At 42.4% G+C, this 26,654-nt stretch overlaps 1 protein-coding gene across 1 annotated transcript; it reads right to left on the minus strand.

Annotated features, from left to right (window-relative positions):
* Positions 1 to 2,671: 2,671 nt before the first annotated feature.
* On the minus strand, positions 2,672 to 26,294 carry LOC311140653 (NLR family CARD domain-containing protein 3-like). The gene is made up of 9 exons (XM_084175800.1): positions 26,123 to 26,294; positions 25,739 to 25,823; positions 25,381 to 25,609; positions 23,178 to 24,975; positions 22,737 to 22,905; positions 11,112 to 11,281; positions 9,457 to 9,676; positions 6,403 to 6,445; positions 2,672 to 5,859 (listed from the first exon to the last, which is right to left on the minus strand). The coding sequence occupies exons 1-9, from the start codon at positions 26,188 to 26,190 to the stop codon at positions 5,336 to 5,338; spliced, it is 3,306 nt and encodes a 1,101-aa protein (XP_084031926.1). The 5' UTR covers positions 26,191 to 26,294; the 3' UTR covers positions 2,672 to 5,335.
* Positions 26,295 to 26,654: the final 360 nt, after the last annotated feature.

Raw genomic sequence — 26,654 nt, forward strand, 5'->3', positions numbered from 1 at the left:
CTCTGATTGGGAGTCACTCAGGCAAAACATAGAAATCAACACAACAGAATTACCAACATAGAAATACACACATAGAATGAACACACCCTGGCTCAACATAATGAGTCCCAGAGCCAGGGTGTGACAGTACCCCCCCCCCTAAAGGCGCGGACTGCGACCGCGCCTCAACTAAACAAAACAGGGGAGGGCGGGCATACCTCCTCGGCGGCGGTTCTGGCTCCGGCCTTGACCACCACCCTCCAATACACCCCCCATAGCGCCCCTGGTCCAGTCTGGCCCCGCCGGCTGGAGCCGAACTGGACTTAGCAGGAGCGGTTAGCTTCAGCTCCGTGGTGGAGCAGTTGACCGGTACCTTACCAGGCACCGGTGACCCAGGCACGGGTTGTGCTGGACTGACGACGCGCACCCCTGGCTTGGTGCGTGGAGGAGGAACGGGCCTTACCAGGCTGACGATGCGCACCCCTGGCTTGGTGCGTGGAGGAGGGACGGGCCTTACCAGGCTGACGACTCGCACCCCTGGCTTGGTGCGTGGAGGAGGGACGGGCCTTACCAGGCTGACGACTCGCACCCCTGGCTTGGTGCGTGGAGGAGGAACGGGCCTTAGCAGGCTGACATCTCGCACCCCTGGCTTAGTGCGAGTGGCAGGAACAGGCCGGGCCGGGCTGGCGACGCGCACCGTATACTTGGTGCGAGTGGCAGGAACAAGCCGGGCTGGCGACGCGCACCGTAGACTTGGTGCGAGTAATAATAAAATAATAATAATAATATGCCATTTAGCAGACGCTTTTATCCAAAGCGACTTACAGTCATGCGTGCATACATTTTTGTGTATGGGTGGTCCCGGGGATCGAACCCACTACCTTGGCGTTACAAGCGCCGTGCTCTACCAGCTGAGCTACAGACGAGTGGCAGGAATAGGCCGGGCCGGGCTGGCGACGCGCACCGTATACTTGGTGCGAGTGGCAGGAACAGGCCGGGCCGGGCTGGCGACGCGCACCGTAGGCTTGGTGCGTGGAGCAGGGACAGGTCGGGCTGGGCTGGCGACGCACACCGTAGGCTTGGTGCGTCGAGCAGGGACAGGCCGGACTGGGCTGGCGACGCACACCGTAGGCTTGGTGCGTGGAGCAGGGACAGGCCGGACTGGGCTGGCGACGCACACCGTAGGCTTGGTGCGTGGAGCAGGGACAGGTCGGGCTGGGCTGGCGACGCACACCGTAGGCTTGAAGCGTGGAGCAGGGACAGGCCGGACTGGGCTGGAGACGCACACCGTAGGCTTGGTGCGTGGAGCAGGGACAGGCCGGACTGGCTGGCGACGCACACCGTAGGCTTGGTGCGTGGAGCAGGGACAGGTCGGGCTGGGCTGGCGACGCACACCGTAGGCTTGGTGCGTGGAGCAGGGACAGGCCGAACCGGGCTGTGGAGACGGATAGGAGGCCTGGAGTGAAGAGCGGCCACAACCCGTCCTGGCTGAATGCCTACCCTCACACACTCTGTGTGAGGCATCCGCACAGGACGTACAGGGCGGTGTACCCCTGGCCTGGTGGCCTTCTGGATCCGCCCCTTTTTTGCCTCCGTCAGCCCCGTCGTCCATGCCGTGTGCCCCCCCCTAAAAAAATTCTGGGGTTGCCTCTCGACCGTCCGACGACGACCCTGATCACGCCATTGCTCCTCTCTCCGTCGCCTCTCCACTGTCTCACTCCATGGCCGGCGATCCATCCCGGCCAGGATTTCCCCCCAAGTCCAGGACCCTTTACCGTCCAATATCTCCTCCCATGTCCAGGCTGCCTGCTCCTGGACACGCTGCTCCTCTTTCGCCAGGGCCTTTCCCGGCGCTTCCTCCCATTTCCACCCCATTGGTCGTTGCATGATGGGTTTTTCTGTCACGATCGTCAGGGAGAGACCAAGGCGCAGCGTGATGAACAAATATACTTTAATTAGTTAAAGTTTAAATACAAAACAAGAAACAACTCGTGACGTCCAACGGTATCAATGACCGAACACGGAACAAAAACCCACAACCACAAAGGGAAAACATACAGTTTAAATATGGCTCCCAATCAGAGACAACCAGCCAACAGCTGACACTCGTTGCCTCTGATTGGGAGTCACTCAGGCAAAACATAGAAATCAACACAACAGAATTACCAACATAGAAATACACACATAGAATGAACACACCCTGGCTCAACATAATGAGTCCCAGAGCCAGGGTGTGACAGTCCTGCTAAGCATTCAAAATGTAACAAGTACTTTTGGGTGTCAGGGAAAATGTATGGAGTAAAACGTACATTATTTTCTTTAGGAATGTAGTGAAGTAAAAGTAAAAGTAGTCAAAAATATAAATAGTAAAGTCAAGTACAGATACCCAAAAAAAACTACTTAAGTAGTACTTTAAAGTATTTTTACTTAAGTACTTTACACCACTGGTTAACACTCTTTCTTAGCTAGCTTGACTATGCACTTGCCTCTGCTATCAATACACTGTGCTAACATTAGCCTAGACTGGACCACAGAAAATAACAGTTTTAAACAGTTGTAAAAACCCACTTCTTCCAGACAGAATAGTTCCTGTAGATTCAGACTTACTCATCACCAATCTTTTTTTATGTCTCGTGGGTTTCATAACCACGTCTGTATAACAATTCAATAATGATGAGACAGGAGACAGGAATCAGTTCAACCATTTATCTGGAACGTGATCATCTCAACACATACAAACCCCCATGATGCTCTGCAGCACAACCCCAATTTACAACAAATACATAGATAAGTAAATGGACACGAAACAAAACTCATAGAGGAATTTAAATGTTCAGTTGTAGAAAGTAGGGCCATGGGATAGGGTCAGAAAGGTCAGTATGTTTGATAACTGGTTACAGAGGTGACATAACAAGCATAAGGTCCATTATAACACAGTGAAGTAGAGGTGGGAGCTAAAAGCAGACATGGACAGTGAGACGGTGTGAGGAGGTCAGGGGTGAAACACTAGATCAGGACAGGTAGAAATGGCAGGGCTGGAAATAGACACAGAGACACATTCTGATCATGGCTCAGACCTGACCTGAGACACCCAAACAGAAGATGCCATAGCAAAGTCCTGTCCAGTAGGCTATATGGGATTTCCTTTCATCAACATCCAACACATGGAAATGTGTCCACTGTGTGTGTATGTTTCCAGTGTATGTGTGTGTGTTCAGTGTGTGTGTGTGTGTGTCCTGTGTGTGTGTGTGTTCAATGTGTGTGTGTCCAGTATGTGTGTGTGTTCAGTGTCAGTGTATGTGTGTGTTCAGTGTGTGAGTGTGTGTGTGTGTCCAGTGTGTGTCTGTCCAGTGTGTGTGTGTGTCCAGTGTGTGTGTGTGTCCAGTGTGTGTGTGTGTTCAGTGTGTGTTCTGTGTGTGTGGATGCGTGTCCAGTGTGTGTGTGTGTGTGTGTGTGTGTGTTCAGTGTGTGTGTGTGTGTGTGTGTGTTTGTGTGTTCAGTGTGTGTGTGTGTTTGTGTGTGTATGTGTGTGGGTGTGTTCAGCGTGTGTGTGTGTATCCAGCGTGTGTGTGTGTATGTGTTCAGCATGTGTGTGTTCAGTGTGTGTGTGTGTGTGTGTGATCAGTGTGTGTGTGTCCATTGTGTTTGTGTATCCAGTGTGTGTGTCCAGTGTGTGTGTGTGTGTGTGTGTTCAGTGTGTGTGTGTGTTCAGTGTGTGTGTGTGTCCAGTGTGTGTGTGTCCAGTGTGTGTGTGTGTGTGTCCAGTGTGTGAATGTGTGTGTGTGTGTCCAGTGTGTGTGTGTGGATGCGTGTCCAGTGTGTGTGTGTGTCCAGTGTGTGTGTGTGTGTCCAGTGTGTGTGTGTCCAGTGTGTGTGTGGTGTGTGTGTGTGTGTGTGTGTGTGTGTGTGTGTTCAGCGTGTGTGTGTGTCCAGTGTTTGTGTGTCCAGTGTTTGTGTGTCCAGTGTGTGTGTGTGTGTGTCCAGTGTGTGTGTGTGTCCAGTGTGTTTGTGTGTGTGTCCAGTGTGTGTGTGTGTCAGGTGTGTATGTGTGTGTGTGTCCAGTGTGTGTGTGTGTGTCCAGTGTGTGTGTCGTGTGTGTGTGTGTGTCAGGTGTGTGTGTCCTGTGTGCATGTGTGTGTGTGTCCAGTGTGAGTGTGTGTGTGTGTGTCCAGTGTGTGTGTGTCCAGCGTATGTGTGTGTGTCCAGTGTGTGTGAGTGTGTGTGAATGTGTGTGTGTGTCAAGTGTCTCTGTGTGTGTCCAGTGTGTGTGAGTGTGTGTGTCCAGTGTGTGTGTGTGTGTGTGTGTGTGTGTGTAAGCGTGTATGTGTGTGTGTCCAGTGTCTGTGTGTGTGTGTCCAGTGTGTGTGAGTGTGTGTGTAAGTGTGTATGTGTGTGTGTCCAGTGTCTGTGTGTGTGTCCAATGTGTGTGAGTGTGTGTGTCCAGTGTGTGTGTGTGTGTGTGTCCAGTGTCTGTGTGTGTGTGTCCAGTGTCTGTGTGTGTGTCCAATGTGTGTGAGTGTGTGTGTCCAGTGTGTGTGAGTCCTGTGTGTGTGTGTGTCCTGTGTGTGTGTGTCAGGTGTGTGTGTGTCCAGTGTGTGTGTGTCCAGCGTATGTGTTTGTGTCCAGTGTGTGTGTCCAGTGTGTGTGTGTGTTTGTGTGTGTCTAGTGTGTGTGTGTGTGTCCAGTGTGTGTGTGTGTCCTGTGTGTATGTATGTGTGTGTTTGTCCAGTGTGTGTGTGTGTGTGTCCAGTGTGTGTGTCCAGTGTGTGTGTGTCCTCTGTGTGTGTGTGTGTGTGTGTGTGTGTGTGTGTGTCCAGTGTGTATGTGTGTCCAGAGTGTGTGTGTGTGTGTTTGTCCGGTGTGTGTGTGTTCAGTGTGTTTGTTCAGTGTGTGTGTGTGTGTGTTTGTGTGTGTGTGTGTACAGTGTGTGTGTATCAAGTGTGTTTGTGTGTCCAGTGTGTGTCAGTGTGTGTGTCCAGTGTGTGTGTGTGTTCAGTATGTGTGTGTGTGTCCAGTGTGTGTGTGTGTGTGTGTCCAGTGTGTGTGTGTGTCCAGTGTGTGTGTGTGTCCAGTGTGTGTGTGTGTCCAGTGTGTGTATCCAGTGTGTGTGTGTGTGTCCAGTGTGTGTGTGTGTGTCCAGTGTGTGTGTATCCAGTGTGCGTGTGTATGTCCAGTGTGTGTGTGTGTGTGTCCAGGGTGTGTGTGTGTCCAGTGTTTGTGTGTCCAGTGTGTGTGTGTGTGTATGTCCAGTCTGAGTGTGTCCAGTGTTTGTGTTTGTCCAGTATGTGTGTGTGTGTGTCCAGTGTGTGTGTGTCCAGTGTGTGTGTGTGTGTGTCAGTGTTACCATGGTTATTATTTACAGGGACACTGAGGACTCATAACAAACCCAAAACCCTGGATAGAGGGTCTCAGTGAATGTGGAGTGGAATGTGTTCAGGTGGGTCAGTGTGTCAGAGGAGACTCTGTAGAAGGACAGAGTGCCGGCTGGCCAGTCCAGATACACTCCTACTCTGTGGGAGCTGGAGGGGGGGACGTCTATGGTAGTGGACTTATTATTGTGCCAGGCAGAGTAACTGTTGTCAGAGCAGAACAGACTCCAGGACTTGTCATTGTATCCAAGCCTACAGTCATCACCCCCTCCTCTCCTGCTGATTCCTTTATATGTCACTCCTATAACAGCCCTTCTCCCACTCCACTCTACCTCCCAGTAACAGCGCCCAGTCAGACCCTCTCTACACAGCACCTGTTCCCAGACCTCAAATCTCTCTGGGTGATCAGGATATGGCTGCTTCTCTCCCCTCCATGTCACCTTTCTTTTCTTCTTAGACAGAGAGAGACGTCTGTTTACTGTGTTTAGGTCCAGTGTGAGATCACAGACATCTGATGGATGAAACCAGACACAATATTAGAAATCATCATCATTCACATTAGAATGTTAACTCACTTTTCACTAATTCATTTAATGTAGATGTTTCTAGGTATCAAAAGGAGAAGTTAAGGTAACTTGAGACTTGTTGAATGATCATATGTTATACTGTATGGTAATATAAAACACACTTATTCCTGTTAATTACAAACACACACACACACACACACACACACACACACACACACACACACACAGACACTGAACACACACACAAACACACACACTGAACACACACACACACACACACACACACACACACACCCTGAACACACACACACATTTCTAAAGTAACACGAACACGCCACACACACACACAGACACACACATTGTCAAAGCAATTCTTTGTAAACTTTGGTGTCCCTGATTTGTGCTTCTGTAGAACTACAGCTGATATTTAATATGACCAAGTAAGTAATGATGGTGGTCTTTGACTTTGACTTCACTTGAATTAAGACTTATTCTTAGTCATATTCTTCACAGCAGTCAACACTCACATTTTCTAAGTCCAGGTTTCATTGTGTTCTCTCCACCATGTTCCACACTGTAGCGGTAAGCAGAAGAACAGACAGTCATTGAGGGATACACCTGAACTCACACACACACACACACACACACACACACACACACACACACACACACACACACACACACACACTGGACACACACACACACACACACACACACACACACACACACACACACACACACTGGACACACACTGGACACACAAACACACACACTGGACACACACCGGACACACACACACACACACTGGACACACACTGGACACACACACACACACACTGGACACATACACACACACACACACACTGGAAACACACACACACACACACACACACACTGGAAACACACACACACACACAAACAGTCAGTATATACATTTGTCCAAGTGTGTGTGTGTGTGTGTGTGTGTCCATTGTTTGTGTCCTGTTCGTGTGTGTGTGTGTGTGTGTGTCCAGTGTGTGTGTGTGTGTGTGTGTGTATGTGTCCAGTGTGTGTGTGTCCAGTGTGTGTGTGTATGTCAAGTGTGTGCGTGTGTGTGTCCAGTGTGTGTGTGTGTGTGTGTGTGTGTGTGTGTGTGTGTGTTTGTCCAGTGTGTGTATGTGTGTCCATTGTGTGTGTGTGTCCAGTGTGTGTTTATGTCTAGTGTTTGTGTGTGTGTCCAGTGTATGTGTGTGTCCAGTGTTTGTGTTTGTGTGTCCAGTGTGTGTGTGTGTGTGTGTGTCCATTGTGTGTGTGTGCGTGTGTGTGTCCAGTGTGTGTTTGTGTTTTTTTGTGTGTGTGTGTGTGTGTGTGTGTGTCCAGTGTGTGTGTGTGTATGTTTGTGTGTGTCCAGTGTGAGTGTGTGTGTGTCCAGTGTGTGTGTGTGTGTGTGTCCAGTGTGTGTGTTTGTCCAGTGTGTGTGTGTGTGTGTGCGTCCTTTGTGTGTGTGTGTCCTTTCTGTGTATGTGTCCAGTGTGTGTGTTTGCAGTGTGTGTGTGCGTGTGTCCAGTGTGTGTGTGTGTGTCCAGAGTGTATGTGTGTCCAGTGTGTGTGTGTGTGTGCACGTGTATCAGTACACACACTGGACACACATACACTCTGGACACACACACACACACTGGACACACGCACACACACACTGCAAACACACACACTGGACACATACACAGAAAGGACACACACACACAAAGGACGCACACACACACACACACACACTGGACAAACACACACACTGGACACACACACACACACACTGGACACACACACACTCACACTGGACACACACACACATACACACACACACACTGGACACACACACACAAAAACACAAACACACACTGGACACACACACGCACACACACACAATGGACACACACACACACACACACTGGACACACAAACACAAACACTGGACACACACATACACTGGACACACAAACAAACACTAAACATAAACACACACTGGACACACACACACAATGGACACACATACACACACTGGACAAACACACACACACACACACACACACACACACACACACACACACACACTGGACACACACACGCACACACTTGACATACACACACACACTGGACACACACACACTGGACACATACACACACACACACACACACACACTGGACACACACACACACACACGAACAGGACACAAACAATGGACACACACAAACACACACACTGGACACACACCGGACACACACACACACACACACTGGACACACACTGGACACACACACACACACACTGGACACATACACACACACACACACTGGAAACACACACACACACACACACACACACTGGAAACACACACACACACACACACACACACAAACAGTCAGTATATACATTTGTCCAAGTGTGTGTGTGTGTGTGTGTGTGTCCATTGTTTGTGTCCTGTTCGTGTGTGTGTGTGTGTGTCCAATGTGTGTGTGTGTGTGTGTGTGTATGTGTCCAGTGTGTGTGTGTCCAGTGTGTGTGTGTATGTCAAGTGTGTGCGTGTGTGTGTCCAGTGTGTGTGTGTGTGTGTGTGTGTGTTTGTCCAGTGTGTGTATGTGTGTCCATTGTGTGTGTGTGTCCAGTGTGTGTTTATGTCTAGTGTTTGTGTGTGTGTCCAGTGTATGTGTGTGTCCAGTGTTTGTGTTTGTGTGTCCAGTGTGTGTGTGTGTGTGTGTCCATTGTGTGTGTGTGCGTGTGTGTGTCCAGTGTGTGTTTGTGTTTTTGTGTGTGTGTGTGTGTGTGTGTGTCCAGTGTGTGTGTGTGTATGTGTGTGTGTGTCCAGTGTGAGTGTGTGTGTGTCCAGTGTGTGTGTGTGTGTGTGTCCAGTGTGTGTGTTTGTCCAGTGTGTGTGTGTGTGTGTGCGTCCTTTGTGTGTGTGTGTCCTTTCTGTGTATGTGTCCAGTGTGTGTGTTTGCAGTGTGTGTGTGCGTGTGTCCAGTGTGTGTGTGTGTGTCCAGAGTGTATGTGTGTCCAGTGTGTGTGTGTGTGTGCACGTGTATCAGTACACACACTGGACACACATACACTCTGGACACACACACACACACTGGACACACGCACACACACACTGCAAACACACACACTGGACAAATACACAGAAAGGAAACACACACACAAAGGACGCACACACACACACACACACACACTGGACAAACACACACACTGGACACACACACACTCACACTGGACACACACACACACACACACGACACACACACACACACTGGACACACACAGACACACACACACCGGACACACACACACACACTGGACACACACACACACACACACTGGACACACAAACACACTGGACACACACACACACTGGACACACAAACACACACACTGGACACACACACACACACACACACAGGACACACTGCACACACACACACACTGGACCCACACACATACACACACACACAAACACACACACCAAAACACACCAACACACACACACACCAAAACACACCAACACAAACACACACACACAAACATTATGTTTGTCTTAACTAGCCTGATAACTCCAACATGTCTGATATGAACATTGACATAAACCCTCTACATACTTGAGTTTCTCCAGTCTGCAGTGTGGATCCTCCAGTCCAGCAGAGAGCAGTCTGACTCCTGAGTCTCCTGGGTGATTGTAGCTCAGGTCCAGCTCTCTCAGGTGTGAGGGGTTTGACTTCAGAGCTGAGACCAGAGAAGCACAGCCTTCCTCTGTGACTAGACAGCCTGACAGCCTGCAAAGAGTCAAATCATATTAAAACCACACTGCTATTCTTTGGTGGTGGAAATATATTATTTAAACATTTTCAGATACATCAGAGTCCTGAAACCTGACATATATATTCATAAATTAATGTATCATTAATAGAACAAATCATAATATTGCGTGTAGAGAGAAAAATGTGTTGTACGAATATTTGAGTAGACTGACCAGAGCAGTTTAAAAAGCAGTATCAGTCAAAAGACAGACAGTGAGGTATCAGATTTAGATTGTAGTGAGTATACAGTCCACATCATATCTATTTTGACAGTGAAGCTAACATTTTAAATGTGGCTTTATACTCCAACATTTTGGATTTGAGATCAAATGTTTCATATGAGGTGACAGTATATAATGTCACCTTTTATTTGAGGGTATTTTAATACATATCTGTTTCACCATTTAGAAATGAAAGCACTTTATGTATCTAGTCCCCCCATTTGACAAAGTCAAGCGTATTCTGACCAATTCACTTATAATGCATTAAAGTAGTCAAAAGTTTAGTATTTGGTCCCAAACTCGTTGGTTGCATTTGTAGTTTGTTTTGGTTGTGTTTTGGGTTATGTTTTGCCCGATAGTAACTGAATGGTGGATGATGACTGGAGTAGTTTTCTGTCTAAGTGAGTAGATAACATGTTTCTAAACACTACTAAATTAATCCTGATGATGCCATGATTAAGAAAAATCATGAATGAATCATGAATAATAATGAATGAGAAAGTTACAGAGGCTACAACAAAACATGCTAACCTCTCACCATTACCAATAACAGAGGGGGTATGATCCTTGTTCCTCTGTAACTTTCGCATTCATCATCATTCACAATTCATTCATGCTTATTCATAATCATAGTAGCATCCACATGAATGTAGAAGTGTTCAGAAACATATTCTATTCTTACTGACAATACAAGTGAAGTGACTCCAAAATGACAGGACATTATTCACCATTCAGTTTCTATTGGGAAAAACATCATCCAAAACACAACCAAGACAAACTGCAAATGCATTCAACACGTTTGTAGAATCACAAGCTTGATGTAATCACTGCAGGTAAGGAATATGGGACCAAATACTAAACTTATGACTACTTCAATACAATATAAGTGAATTTGTCAAAATTATTACGACTTTTTCAAATGGGAGAACTAGATACATAAAGTGCTTTCATTTCTAAACAGTAACACAGATATGTATGAAAATAAGAACCTCAAATTAAAGGTGACATTATATACTGTCACCTAATATGAAACATTCTATCTCAAATCCAAAATGCTGGAGCATAGCACCAAATGTAAAACTGTAAGCTTCACTGTCCAAACACATATGGTGTGGACTATGTGTGCCTGGTAAACACATGTGGATCTGGTGAACAGTTATCACTTGTTGACCAACTACAGGAATACTGACCTCAGAGTCTCCAGTTTACAGTGGGGATTCCCCAGTCCAGCAGAGAGCAGCTTCACTCCTGAATCCTTCAGGTCATTGTTACTCAGATCCAGCTCTCTCAGGTGTGAGGGGTTTGACTTCAGAGCTGAGACCAGAGAAGCACAGCCTTCCTCTGTGACTAGACAGCCTGACAGCCTGCAAAGAGTCAAATCATATTAAAACCACACTGCTATTCTTTGGTGGTGAAAATAGTGGCAGTATATTTTTTCAACATATTCAGATATATCAGTGTCCTGAAACCTGACATATCTATTCATAAATGGATGTATCATTATTAGAAATGACAAATTATCAAAGTATTGCTTGTAGAGAGAAACATGTATAGTACAAATATTTGAGTAGACTGACCAGAGCAGTTTAAAAAGCAGTATGAGTCAAAAGACAGACAGTGAGGTATCAGATTTAGATTGTATTGAGTATCCAGTCCACACTATATCTATTTTGACAGTGAAGCTAACATTTTAAATGTGGCTCTGTACTCCAGCATTTTGGATTTGAGATCAAATGTTTCATATGAGGTGACAGTATATAATGTCACCTTTTATTTGAGGGTATTTTAATACATATCTGTTTCACCATTTAGAAATGAAAGCACTTTATGTATCTAGTCCCCCCATTTGACAAAGTCAAGCGTATTCTGACCAATTCACTTATAATGCATTAAAGTAGTCAAAAGTTTAGTATTTGGTCCCAAACTCGTTGGTTGCATTTGTAGTTTGTTTTGGTTGTGTTTTGGGTTATGTTTTGCCCGATAGTAACTGAATGGTGGATGATGACTGGAGTAGTTTTCTGTCTAAGTGAGTAGATAACATGTTTCTAAACACTACTAAATTAATCCTGATGATGCCATGATTAAGAAAAATCATGAATGAATCATGAATAATAATGAATGAGAAAGTTACAGAGGCTACAACAAAACATGCTAACCTCTCACCATTACCAATAACAGAGGGGGTATGATCCTTGTTCCTCTGTAACTTTCTCATTCATCATCATTCACAATTCATTCATGCTTATTCATAATCATAGTAGCATCCACATGAATGTAGAAGTGTTCAGAAACATCTTCTATTCTTACTGACAATACAAGTGAAGTGACTCCAAAATGACAGGACATTATTCACCATTCAGTTTCTATTGGGAAAAACATCATCCAAAACACAACCAAGACAAACTGCAAATGCATTCAACACGTTTGTAGAATCACAAGCTTGATGTAATCACTGCAGGTAAGGAATATGGGACCAAATACTAAACTTATGACTACTTCAATACAATATAAGTGAATTTGTCAAAATTATTACGACTTTTTCAAATGGGAGAACTAGATACATAAAGTGCTTTCATTTCTAAACAGTAACACAGATATGTATGAAAATAAGAACCTCAAATTAAAGGTGACATTATATACTGTCACCTAATATGAAACATTCTATCTCAAATCCAAAATGCTGGAGCATAGCACCAAATGTAAAACTGTAAGCTTCACTGTCCAAACACATATGGTGTGGACTATGTGTGCCTGGTAAACACATGTGGATCTGGTGAACAGTTATCACTTGTTGACCAACTACAGGAATACTGACCTCAGAGTCTCCAGTTTACAGTGGGGATTCCCCAGTCCAGCAGAGAGCAGCTTCACTCCTGAATCCTTCAGGTCATTGTTACTCAGATCCAGCTCTCTCAGGTGTGAGGGGTTTGACTTCAGAGCTGAGACCAGAGAAGCACAGCCTTCCTCTGTGACTAGACAGCCTGACAGCCTGCAAAGAGTCAAATCATATTAAAACCACACTGCTATTCTTTGGTGGTGAAAATAGTGGCAGTATATTTTTTCAACATATTCAGATATATCAGTGTCCTGAAACCTGACATATCTATTCATAAATGGATGTATCATTATTAGAAATGACAAATTATCAAAGTATTGCTTGTAGAGAGAAACATGTATAGTACAAATATTTGAGTAGACTGACCAGAGCAGTTTAAAAAGCAGTATGAGTCAAAAGACAGACAGTGAGGTATCAGATTTAGATTGTATTGAGTATCCAGTCCACACTATATCTATTTTGACAGTGAAGCTAACATTTTAAATGTGGCTCTGTACTCCAGCATTTTGGATTTGAGATCAAATGTTTCATATGAGGTGACAGTATATAATGTCACCTTTTATTTGAGGTTATTTTCATACATATATCTTTCACCATTAGAAAAATAAAAGCAGTTTACGTATCTAGTCCCCCTATTATAAACAAATATAAAAGTAAGAATACAGTGGTGTGAAAAAGTGTTTGCCCCCTTCCTGATTTGTTATTTGTTTGCATGTTTGTCACACTTAAATGTTTCAGATCATCAAACAAATTTAAATATTAGTCAAAGATAACAGAAGTAAACACAAAATGCAGTTTTGAAATAAAGGTTGTTATTATTAAGGGAAAACAAAATCCAAACCTACATGGCCCTGTGGGAAAAAGTGTTTGCCCCCACTGTTATAACACAACTCAACTGTGGTTCATCACACCTGAGTTCAATTCCTCTAGCCACACCCAGGCCTGATTACTGACACACCTGTTCTCAATCAAGGAATCACTTAAATAGGACCTGCCTGACAAAGTTAAGTAGACCAAAAGATCCTCAAAAGCTAGACATCATGCCGAGATCCAAATAAATTCAGGAACAAATGAGAAAGAAAGTAATTGAGATCCTTCAGTCTGGAAAAGGTTACAAAGCCATTTCTAAAGCTTTGGGACTCCAGCGAACCACAGTGAGAGCCATTATCCACAAATGGCGAAAACATGGAACAGTGGTGAACCTTCCCAGGAGTGACCGTCCGACCAAAATGACCCCAAGAGCGTAGCGACGACTCATCCAAGAGGTCACAAAAGACCCCACAACAACATCCAAAGAGCTGCAGGCCTCACTTACTCAGTTAAAGTCAGTGTTCATGACTCCACCATAAGAAAGAGACTGGGCAAAAATGGCCTGATGGCAGAGTTCCAAGAGGAAAACCACTGCTGAGCAAAAAAACTATTAAGGCTTGTCTCGTTTTTGCCAGAAAACATCTTGATGATCCCCAAGACCTTTGGGAAAATACTCTGTGGACTGACGAGACAAAAGTTGAACTTTTTGGAAGGTGTGTGTCCCATTACATCTGGCGTAAAAGTAACACCGCATTTCAGAAAAAGAACATCATACCAACAGTAAAATATGGTGTTGGTAGTGTGATGGTCTGGGCCTGTTTTGCTGCTTCAGGACCTGGAAGACTTGCTGTGATAAATGGAACCATGAATTCTGCTGTCTACCAAAAAATCCTGAAGGAGAATGTCCGGCCATCTGTTTGTGACCTCAAGCTGAAGCAAACTTGGATTCTGCAGCAGGACAATGATCCAAAACATACCAGCAAGTTCACCTCTGAATGGCTGAAGAAAAACAAAATGAAGACTTTGCAGTGCCCTAGTCAAAGTCCTGACCTGAATCCTATTGAGATGCTGTGGCATGACCTTAAAAAGGCAGTTCATGCTCGAAAACCCTCCAAGGTGGCTAAATTACAACAATTCTGCAAAGACGAGTGGGCCAGAATTCCTCCACAGCGCTGTAAAAGACGCATTGCAAGTTATCGCAAACGCTTGATTGCAGTTGTTGCTGCTAAGGGTGGCCCAACCAGTTATTAGGTTGTAGGGGGCAATCACTTTTTCACACAGGGCCATGTGGGTTTGGATTTTGTTTTCCCTTAATAATAACAACCTTCATTTCAAAACTGCATTTTGTGTTTACTTGTGTTATCTTTGACTAATATTTAAATTTGTTTGATGATCTGAATCATTTAAGTGTGACAAACATGCAAACAAATAAGAAATCAGAAAGGGGGCGAACACTTTTTCACACCACTGTAAAACTGAAAGCTTCACTTTCCAAACACATATGGTGTGGACTATGTGTGCCTGGTAAACACATGTGGATCTGGTGAACAGTTATCACTTGTTGACCAACTACAGGAATACTGACCTCAGAGTCTCCAGTTTACAGTGGGGATTCCCCAGTCCAGCAGAGAGCAGCTTCACTCCTGAATCCTTCAGGTCATTGTTGCTCAGATCCAGCTCTCTCAGGTGTGAGGGGTTTGACTTCAGAGCTGAGACCAGAGAAGCACATCCTTCCTCTGTGACTAGACAGCCTGACAGCCTGCAAAGAGTCAAATCATATTAAAACCACAGTGCTATTCTTTGGTGGTGAAAATAGTGGCAGTATATTTTTTCAACATTTTCAGTTATACCAGTGTCCTGAAACCTGCCACATCTATTCATAAATGAATGTTTCATTATTAGAAATGACAAATTATCAAAGTATTGCTTGTAGATAGAAAAATATAAAGTACAAATATTTGAGTAGACTGACCAGAGCAGTTTAAAAAGCAGTATCAGTCAAAAGACAGACAGTGAGGTATCAGATTTAGATTGTATTGAGTATACAGTCCACACCATATCTATTTTGACAGTGAAGCTAACATTTTAAATGTGGCTCTATACTCCAGCATGTTGGATTTGAGATCAAATGTTTCATATGAGGTGACAGTATATAATGTTACCTTTTATTTGAGGATATTTTTAAACATGTCTCTTTCACCTTTTAGAAAAATAAAAGCACTTTAAGTGTCTAGTCCCCCTATTTCAAGAAGTCATAAGTATACTGACCAATTCACCTATAGTGTATTAAAGTAGTCAAAAGTTGAGTATTTGGTCCCAAACTCATTGGTTGCATTTGCAGTTTGTTTTGGTTGTGTTTTGGGTTATGTTTTGTCCAATAGTAACTGAATGGTGGATGCTGACTGGATTAATCTTCTTTCTAAGTGGGTAAATAACACTACTGAATGAATCCTGATAATGCCATGATTAAGAAAAATTATGAATGAATCATGAATAATAATGAATGAGAAAGTTACAGAGGCTACAACAAAACAGCTAACCTCTCACCATTAACCTCAAATAAAAGGTGACATTATATACTGTCACCTAATATGAAACATTATATCTCAAATCCAAAATGCTGGAACATAGCACTAAATTTAAAACTGTAAGCTTCACTGTCCAAACACATATGGTGTGGACTATGTGTGCCTGGTAAACACATGTGTATCTGGTGAACAGTTCTCACTTGTTGACCAACTACAGGAATACTGACCTCAGAGTCTCCAGTTTACAGTGGGGTTTCCCCAGTCCAGCAGAGAGCAGCTTCACTCCTGAATCCTTCAGGTCATTGTTACTCAGATCCAGCTCTCTCAGGTGTGAGGGGTTTGACTTCAGAGCTGAGACCAGAGAAGCACAGCCTTCCTCTGTGACTAGACAGCCTGACAGCCTGAAAAGAGTCAAATCATATTAAAACCACACTGCTATTCTTTGGTGGTGAAAATAGTGGCAGTATATTTTTTCAACACATTCAGATATACCAGTGTCCTGAAACCTGCCATTTATATATTATTATCAGAAAAATTCATAATATTGTGTGTAGAGAGAAACATTTATATTACGAATATTTGAGTAGACTGACCAGAGCAGTTAAAAAAGCAGTATCAGTCAAAAGACAGACAGTGAGGTATCAGATTTAGATTGTATTGAGTATACATTCCACACCATATCAATTTTGACAGTGAAGCTAACATTTTAAATGTGGCTCTATACTCCAGCATTTTGGATTTGAGATCAAATGTTTCACAAGAGGTGACAGTATATAATGTCACCTTTTATTTGAGGGTATTTTCATACATATCTGTTTCACCATTTAGAAATGAAAGGACTTTATGTATCTAGTCCCCCTATTTGAAGAAGTCATACGTATTCTGACCAATTCACTTATAGTGTATTAAAGTAGTTCAAAGTTGAGTATTTTGTTCCAAACTCGTTGGTTGCATTTGCAGTTCGTTTTGGTTGTATTTTGGGTTATGTTTTGCCCAATCGTAACTGAATGGTGGATGATGACTGGAGTAATTTTCTGTCTAAGTGAGTAGATAACATGTTTCTAAACACTACTAAATTAATCCTGATGATGCCTTTATTAAGAATAATCATGAATGAATCATGAATAATAATGAATGAGAAAGTTACAGAGGCTACAACAAAACATGCTAACCTCTCACCATTACCAATAACAGAGGGAGTATGATCCTTGTTCCTCTGTAACTTTCTCATTCATCATCATTCACGATTCATTCATGATTATTCATAATCATGGTAGCATCCACATGAATGTAGAAGTGTTCAGAAACATCTTCTATTCTTACTGACAATACAAGTGAAGTGACTCTAAAATGACAGGACATTATTCACCATTCAGTTTCTATTGGGGAAAACATCATCCAAAACACAACCAAGTCAAACTGCAAATCTATTCAACAAGTTTGTAGAATCACAAGCTTGATGTAATCACTGTGGGTAAGGAATATGGGACCAAATACTAAACATATGACTACTTTAATACAATATAAGTGACTATGTCCAAATTATTACGACTTTTTCAAATGAGAGAACTAGACACATCAAGTGTTTTCATTTCTAAACAGTAACACAGATATGTATGAAAATAACCTCAAATAAAAGGTGACATTATATACTGTCACATAATATGAAACATTATATCTCAAATCCAAAATGCTGGAACATAGCACCAAATTTAAAACTGTAAGCTTCACTGTCCAAACACATATGGTGTGGACTATGTGTGCCTGGTAAACACATGTGGATCTGGTGAACAGTTATCACTTGTTGACCAACTACAGGAATACTGACCTCAGAGTCTCCAGTTTACAGTGGGGTTTCCCCAGTCCAGCAGAGAGCAGCTTCACTCCTGAATCCTTCAGGTCATTGTTATTCAGATCCAGCTCTCTCAGGTGTGAGGGGTTTGACTTCAGAGCTGAGACCAGAGAAGCACATCCTTCCTCTGTGACTAGACAGCCTGACAGCCTGCAAAGAGTCAAATCATATTAAAACCACACTGCTATTCTTTGGTGGTGAAAATAGTGGCAGTATATTTTTTCAACATATTCAGATACATCAGTGTCCTGAAACCTGCCATATCTATTCATAAATTAATGTATCATTATTAGAAATGACAAATTATCAAAGTATTGCTTGTAGAGAGACAAATATAAAAGTACAAATATTTGAGTAGACTGACCAGAGCAGTTTAAAAAGCAGTATCAGTCAAAAGACAGACAGTGAGGTATCAGATTTAGATTGTATTGAGTATACAGTCCACACCATATCTATTTTGACAGTGAAGCTAACATTTTAAATGTGGCTCTATACTCCAGCATTTTGGATTTGAGATCAAATGTTTCACATGAGGTGACAGTATATAATGTCACCTTTTATTTGAGGGTATTTTCATACATATCTGTTTCACCATTTAGAAATGAAAGGACTTTATGTATCTAGTCCCCCTATTTGAAGAAGTCATACGTAGTCTGACCAATTCACTTATAGTGTATTAAAGTAGTCAAAAGTTTAGTATTTTGTTCCAAACTCGTTGGTTGCATTCGCAGTTTGTTTTGGTTGTGTTTTGGGTTATGTTTTGCCCAATCGTAACTGAATGGTGGATGATGACTGGAGTAATTTTCTGTCTAAGTGAGTAGATAACATGTTTCTAAACACTACTAAATTAATCCTGATGATGCCTTGATTAAGAATAATCATGAATGAATCATGAATAATAATGAATGAGAAAGTTACAGAGGCTACAACAAAACATGCTAACCTCTCACCATTACCAAAAACAGAGGGGGTATGATCCTTGTTCCTCTGTAACTTTCTCATTCATCATCATTCACGATTCTTCATGATTCTTCATGATCATGGTAGCATCCACATGAATGTAGAAGTGTTCAGAAACATCTTCTATTCTTACTGACAATACAAGTGAAGTGACTCTAAAATGACAGGACATTATTCACCATTCAGTTTCTATTGGGGAAAACATCATCCAAAACACAACCAAGTCAAACTGCAAATCTATTCAACAAGTTTGTAGAATCACAAGCTTGATGTAATCACTGTGGGTAAGGAATATGGGACCAAATACTAAACTTATGACCACTTTAATACAATATAAGTGACTATGTCCAAATTATTACGACTTTTTCAAATGAGAGAACTAGACACATCAAGTGTTTTCATTTCTAAACAGTAACACAGATATGTAGGAAAATACCCTCAAATAAAAGGTGACATTATATACTGTTGCCTAATATGAAACATTCTATCTCAAATCCAAAATGCTGGAGCATAGCACCAAATGTAAAACTGTAAGCTTCACTGTCCAAACATATATGGTGTGGACTATGTGTGCCTGGTAAACACATGTGGATCTGGTGAACAGTTATCACTTGTTGACCAACTACAGGAATACTGACCTCAGAGTCTCCAGTTTACAGTGGGGATTCCCCAGTCCAGCAGAGAGCAGCTTCACTCCTGAATCCTTCAGGTCATTGTTACTCAGATCCAGCTCTCTCAGGTGTGAGGGGTTTGACTTCAGAGCTGAGACCAGAGAAGCACAGCCTTCCTCTGTGACTAGACAGCCTGACAGCCTGCAAAGAGTCAAATCATATTAAAACCACACTGCTATTCTTTGGTGGTGAAAATAGTGGCAGTATATTTTTTCAACATATTCAGATATATCAGTGTCCTGAAACCTGCCATATCTATTAATAAATTAATGAATGTTTCATTATTAGAAATGATCATATATTGATTGTAGAGAGAAACATGTATAGTACAAATATTTGAGTAAACTGACCAGAGCAGTTTAAAAAGCAGTATCAGTCAAAAGACAGACAGTGAGGTATCAGATTTAGATTGTATTGAGTATACAGTCCACACCATATCTATTTTGACAAAGATAACATTTTAAATGTGGCTCTATACTCCAGCATTTTGGATTTGAGATCAAATGTTTCATATGAGGTGACAGTATATAATGTCACCTTTTATTTTAGGGTATTTTCATACATATCTGTTTTACCATTTAGAAATGAAAGCACTTTATGTGTCTAGTCCCCCACTTTTGAAGAAGTCATAAGTATTCTGACCATTTCACTTATAGTGTATTAAAGTAGTCAAAAGTTGAGTATTTGGTTGTAAACTCATTGGTTGCATTTGCAGTTTGTTTTGGTTGTGTTTTGGGTTATATTTTGCCCGATAGTAACTAAATGGTGGATGATGACTGGAGTAATTTTAATAATGAGTGAGAGAGTTACAGAGGATGCAACAAAACATGCTAACCTCTCACCATTAACATCAAATAAAAGGTGACATTCTGTACTGTTGCCTAATATGAAACATTTTATCTCAAAACCAAAATGATGGAGCATAGCACCAAATGTAAAACTGTAAGCTTCACTGTCCAAACACATATGAGGTGGACTATGTGTGCCTGGTAAACACATGTGGATCTGGTGAACAGTTATCACTTGTTGACCAACTACAGGAATACTGACCTCAGAGTCTCCAGTTTACAGTGGGGATTCCCCAGTCCAGCAGAGAGCAGCTTCACTCCTGAATCCTTCAGGTCATTGTTACTCAGATCCAGCTCTCTCAGGTGTGAGGGGTTTGACTTCAGAGCTGAGACCAGAGAAGCACAGCCTTCCTCTGTGACTAGACAGCCTGACAGCCTGCAAGAGTCAAATCATATTAAAACCACACTGCTATTCTTTGGTGGTGAAAATATATTTTAAAAACATTTTCAGATACATCAGAGTCCTGAAACCTGCCATATATATTCATATATGTATATATACACTATCAGTCAAAAGTTTGAACACACCTACTCATTCAAATTTGTAAAAAAAAACATTGTAGAATAATAGTGAAGACATTAAAACTATGAAATAACACATATGGAATCATGTAGTAACCAAAGAAGTCTTAAACAAATTAAAATATATGTTATATTTGAGAATCTTCAAATAGCCACCCTTTGCCTTGATGACAGCTTTGCACACTCTTGGCATTCTCTCAACCAGCTTCATGAGGTAGTCACCTGGAATGCATTTCAATTAACAGGTGTGCCTTCTTAAAAGTTAATTTGTGGAATTTCTTTCCATGTTAATGCGTTTCAGCCAATCAGTTGTGTTGTGACAAGGTAGGGTTGGTATACAGAAGATAGCCCTATTTGGTAAAAGACCAAGTCCATATTATGGCAAGAACAGCTCAAATAAGCAAAGAGAAACGACAGTCCATCATTACTTTAAGACATGACGGCCAGTCAATACGGAACATTTCAACAACTTTGAAAGTTTCTTCAAGTGCAGTCACAAAAACCATCAAGCGCTATGATGAAACTGGCTCTCATGAGGACCGCCACAGGAATGGAAGACCCAGAGTTACCTCTGCTGCAGGGGATAAGTTCATTAGAGTTACCAGCCTCAGAAATTACAGCCCAAATAAATGCTTCACAGAGTTAAAGTCACAGACACATCTCAACATCAATTGTTCAGAGGGGACTGTGTGAATCAGGCCTTCATGGTCGAATTGCTGTAAAGAAATCACTACTAAAGGACACCAATAAGAAGAAGAGACCTGCTTGAGCCAAGAAACATGAGCAATGGACAATACACCGGTGAACATTTTTCCTTTGGTCTAGAGTCCAAATTTGAGATTGTTGGTTCCAACCGCTGTCTCTTTGTGAGAAGCGGTGTGGGTGAACGGATGATCTCCGCATGTGTAGTTCCCACCATAAAGCATGGAGGAGGAGGTGTTATGGTGTGGGGGTGCTTTGCTGGTGACACTGTCTGTGATTTATTTAGAATTTAACCACACTTAACCAGCATGGCTACCACAGCATTCTGCAGCGTCACGCCATCCCATCTGGTTTAAGCTTAGTGGGACTATCATTTGTTTTTTAACAGGACAATGACTCAACACACCTCTATTTGACCAAGAAGGAGAGTGATTGAGTGCTGCATCAGATGACCTGGCCTCAACAATCACCCAACCTCAACCCAATTGAGATGGTTTGGGATGAGTTGGATCGCAGAGTGAAGGAAAAGCAGCCAACAAGTGCTCAGCATATGTGGGAGCTCCTTCAAGACTGTTGGAAAAGCATTCCAGGTGAAGCTGGTTGAGAGAATGCCAAGAGTGTGCAAAGCTGTCATCAAGGCAAAGGGTGGCTATTTGAAGATTTTCAAATATAACATATATTTTGATTTGTTTAACACTTTTTGGTTACTACATGATTCCATATGTGTTATTTCATAGTTTTGATGTCTTCACTATTATTCTACAATGTAAAAATTTCAAACCCTTGAATGAGTAGGTGTGTCCAAACTATTGACTGGTACTGTATATAAATGAATGAATGTATCATTATTAACAGTAGATAACATGTTTCTAAACACTACTCAATTAATCCTTGTGTGTGTGTGTGTGTGTCCAGTGTGTGTGTGTCCAGTGTGTGTGTGTGTGTGTTGTCCAATGAGTGTGTGTCCAGGTTGTGTGTCTAGTGTGTGTGTGTGTGTATAGTATGTGTGTCCTGGGTGTGTGTGTGTGTCCAGTGTGTGTCCAGTGTATGTGTGTTCATTGAGTGATACAGGAATACTGACTTCAGAGTCTCCAGTTTACAGTGGGGATTCCCCAGTCCAGCAGAGAGCAGCTTCACTCCTGAATCCTTCAGGTCATTGTTACTCAGATCCAGCTCTCTCAGGTGTGAGGGGTTTGACTTCAGAGCTGAGACCAGAGAAGCACAGCCTTCCTCTGTGACTCCACAGCCTGACAGCCTGACAGAGAGATCATCATGATTTCACAAACACACTGTTAATTTAACACCAGTAGTGTAGAAGGACAATGGCAGATGCATTTGGTTTATTCTCTTAAACAACATATAGATTCATCTTCTGTCTCCTAGAATTGTATGGTCATATTGTTATACTAATGTGAACATCAATGCAGTGATTCAATATGTTTTTCAATATAGTATTATATACATACTATAATATATATTTTTCTCTAAACTGATGATTAGTACTTAAATATACTTTTATTTACTCACAGAGCAGCTCTGGAGGCTTTGACCACTGGCAGCAGCCTCAGAAGACCTTCCTCTGATCTGGAGTATTTCTTCAGGTCAAACACATCCAGCTCCTTTTCTGAAGTCAGCAACACAAAGACCAGAGCTGACCACTGTGCAGGTGACAGTTCATCTTCTGAGAGACTTCCTGAGCTCAGGTAGCTTTGGATCTCCTCCACTAGAGAATGGTCATTCAGTTCATTCAGACAGTGGAACAGATTGATGCACCTCTCTGGAGAGGGATTCTCCCTGATCTTCTCCTTGATGTACATGACTGTTTCTTCATGGCTCTGTGAGCTGCTTCTTGTCTTTGTCAGTAGACCTCGTAAGTGCTTCTGATTGGACTCCAGTGAGAGGCCCAGTAGGAAGCGGAGGAAAAGGTCCAGGTTTCCTGTTGCACTTTGTAAGGCTTTATCCACAGCACTCTTGTAGAAAGTAACTTTACGCTTGTGTCTGATCCTCACAGAAAAGTTGCAGGACGTTGATTGAGGTTCATCCATTAGATTCTCATTGTTGTTGATGAATGAGAGGAACACATATACAGCAGCCAGAAACTCCTGAATGCTCAGATGCACGAAGCAGTACACCTTGTCCTGGTACAGTCCACATTCCTCTTTAAAGATCTGTGTGCACAATCCTGAGTACACTGAGGCTTCATTGACATCAATGCCAGCCTCTTTCAGGTCTTCTTCATAGAAAATCAGATTGCCATTCACAAGCTGTTGAAAGGCCAGTTTTCCCAGTGACAGAATGCTCTCTTTATTCCAATGTGGACCTGTCTCTTCTTTCCCAAGATACTTTTCATTCTTCTGTTTGGTATGAAACAACACAAGGTGTATGAACATCTCAGTCAGAGTCTTGGGCATCTCTTCTGTCTTGTGTTTCAACATGTGTTCAAGGACTATTGCAGAAATCCAACAGAAGACTGGAATGTGGCACATGATGTGGAGGCTCCTTGATGTCTTTATGTGTGAGATGATTCTGCTGGCCAGGTCCTCATCACTGAATCTCTTCCTGAAGTACTCCTCCTTCTGTGGGTCATTGAACCCTCGTACCTCTGCCACCTGGTCAACACACACAGAAGGGATCTTATTGGCTGCTGCAGGTCGGGTAGTTATCCAGAGGAGAGCAGAGGGAAGCAGATTTCCCTTGATGAGATTTGTCAGCAGAACATCCACTGAGGTTGACTCTGTGACGTCACAACAGATCTTGTTCTTCTGGAAGTCTAGGGGCAGTCGGCACTCATCCAGACCATCAAAGATGAACAGAACCTTGTACTTGTCGTAGTTGGAGATTCTTGATTCTTTGGTTTCCATTGAGAAGTGATTGAGAAGTTTAATCAAAGTGTGTTTTTCCTTTTTCATCAAATTCAGCTCCCGAAAAGGGAATGAAAATACAAATTGGACATCCTGATTTGCTTTTCCTTCAGCCCAGTCCAGAATGAACTTCTGCACAGAGACTGTTTTTCCAATGCCAGCGACTCCCTTTGTCAGCACAGTTCTGATGAGTTTGTCTTGTCCAGTTAAGGGTTTGAAGATGTCGTTACATTTGATTGCAGTCTCTGGTCTTGCTTGTTTCCTGGTTGTTGTCTCAATCTGTCTCAGCTCATGTTCATTATTGACCTCTCCTGTTCCACCCTCTGTGATGTAGAGCTCTGTGTAGATCTTATTGAGAAGTGTTGGGTTTCCTTGTTTAGCGATCCCCTCAAATACACATTGAAACTTCTTCTTTAGATTAGATTTGAGTTCACGTTGAAGAATCACAGCACGCTCATCTGAATCTAGAAATAACACAGAGGATATTAATATTACATCTGTTTTAATGCCTACAGTATTGTAAGACTTTAAATTATAATCATTTATTCTCTTAACTGTCTGTATAAATCTGTAAATGTTTTCATAATGCATTACACACTGGTGTGACTGATTTATATCATTATTGGTATTATTGATGGCATTAATAATGCTCTCTCTCTCTCTCTCTCTCTCTCCTCTGTCTCTCCTCTTCTCTCTGTCTAAATTAATCACCACAACACATCCCTGCTGCTACTTGATGAGGTCACTAGGTGTTGTGTTAAGGCTGCTACAATATCATTTAGTTACACAGCTACTTTAGCTGTACTTTAGCTACAGCTTTTAAATGTTTGTTATAAAACAGCATTCAACATGAGGCAGACAGCTCTTACTTTTCTCCAGTGTGTCAGCAAGCTCCTTCTGGTTCATTTTCCTCAAGACGTGCAGTGTGATCTTCAGAGCCCCCTCTCTGGCACTGCTCTCCTGCTTCTCATCTTCAGCATCCACCACTTCCTTATCCTGCTTCTGACTCTCAAAGCCTTCTGGGAGTTCTGGACTAAGAATCCTCTTGAACATCTTCAGCTCCTTCTTCACAAATGTCATAATATTCTCTTCAAGCAACTGAAATAAATCAAGTAAATAAGTTAAGCAAGAGAATAAATGCTTTCTCATTAACACATTCATGAATGATTGACAGATCATCTTTACTTGAGGTAAACAAAAACAAATGTACATAACAGGACCACATACACTGAATATGGAGGCCAGGTCTGTTTGATGACTCTGGGAAGACTGACCACTGAGAATCTCTGACTCTGATCTCTCCTGTTGGTTTCTGTGGACAAAACATCAGATTACATTTCCTCATCCAGGGAGTGCACACACACACACACACACACACACACACACACACACACACAAACACGCACACACACACACACACACAGACACACACACACACACAGGGAGGGAATGTTTTGTTTGTTTAATATTGTTTCAGGACTATGAAAATGGAAAAAATGATTAGCCTATGGAATATTAAAACAACAAAAATAAATGGGAAAATGGGAGAGGAGAATTGACTAGAGACAGTGTTGTTTAACTCACTGACCATGACCCATGAGTTCTTCTTACCTTTGTTCAGTAGAAAATTCTCCCTCTCTGAAGTATATAGGAAGACCCTTAGACCGGTCACTCTTCATGGACACACAGCTGGGTACAGGGGAGGCTGGTCTCTCCTGCTTGATTGGGCTTCAACACAACAGAGACAAACATTACGTCTCTCATCTACTCTGAGCTCAGATGGGGAAACATGAGAAGAGTTTCATTCCAAAACGCTATATATCCATTTTCAGAAATGTTTGTCAATTATCTTCTATTTTTAAAGAAATTATGAAAGATATTGGTGTATTTTTTCACTAGCTAATCATGGCATGGGGTTGTTAAATGACAGACATGTATTTGTTTAAAATCTATCACTTGATGGTTTCATTTCAGAGAGACAAATAATCATGTTTTTTTGCAAAATGCTACATATCTGCCTCACTCGCAGAGAAATAAGTAGTACTGCTAGGTTTTACACAGTCAAATGTAGCAAAATTTGAAATGGTGAAATGGTGGATAAAAGTAGAGACTCAGCTAGAAAAAGGTATATCATACACTACAG

The sequence above is a fragment of the Coregonus lavaretus genome, assembly GCF_964263955.1.
Source record: "Coregonus lavaretus genome assembly, chromosome: 2".
Classification (NCBI taxonomy): domain Eukaryota; kingdom Metazoa; phylum Chordata; class Actinopteri; order Salmoniformes; family Salmonidae; genus Coregonus; species Coregonus lavaretus.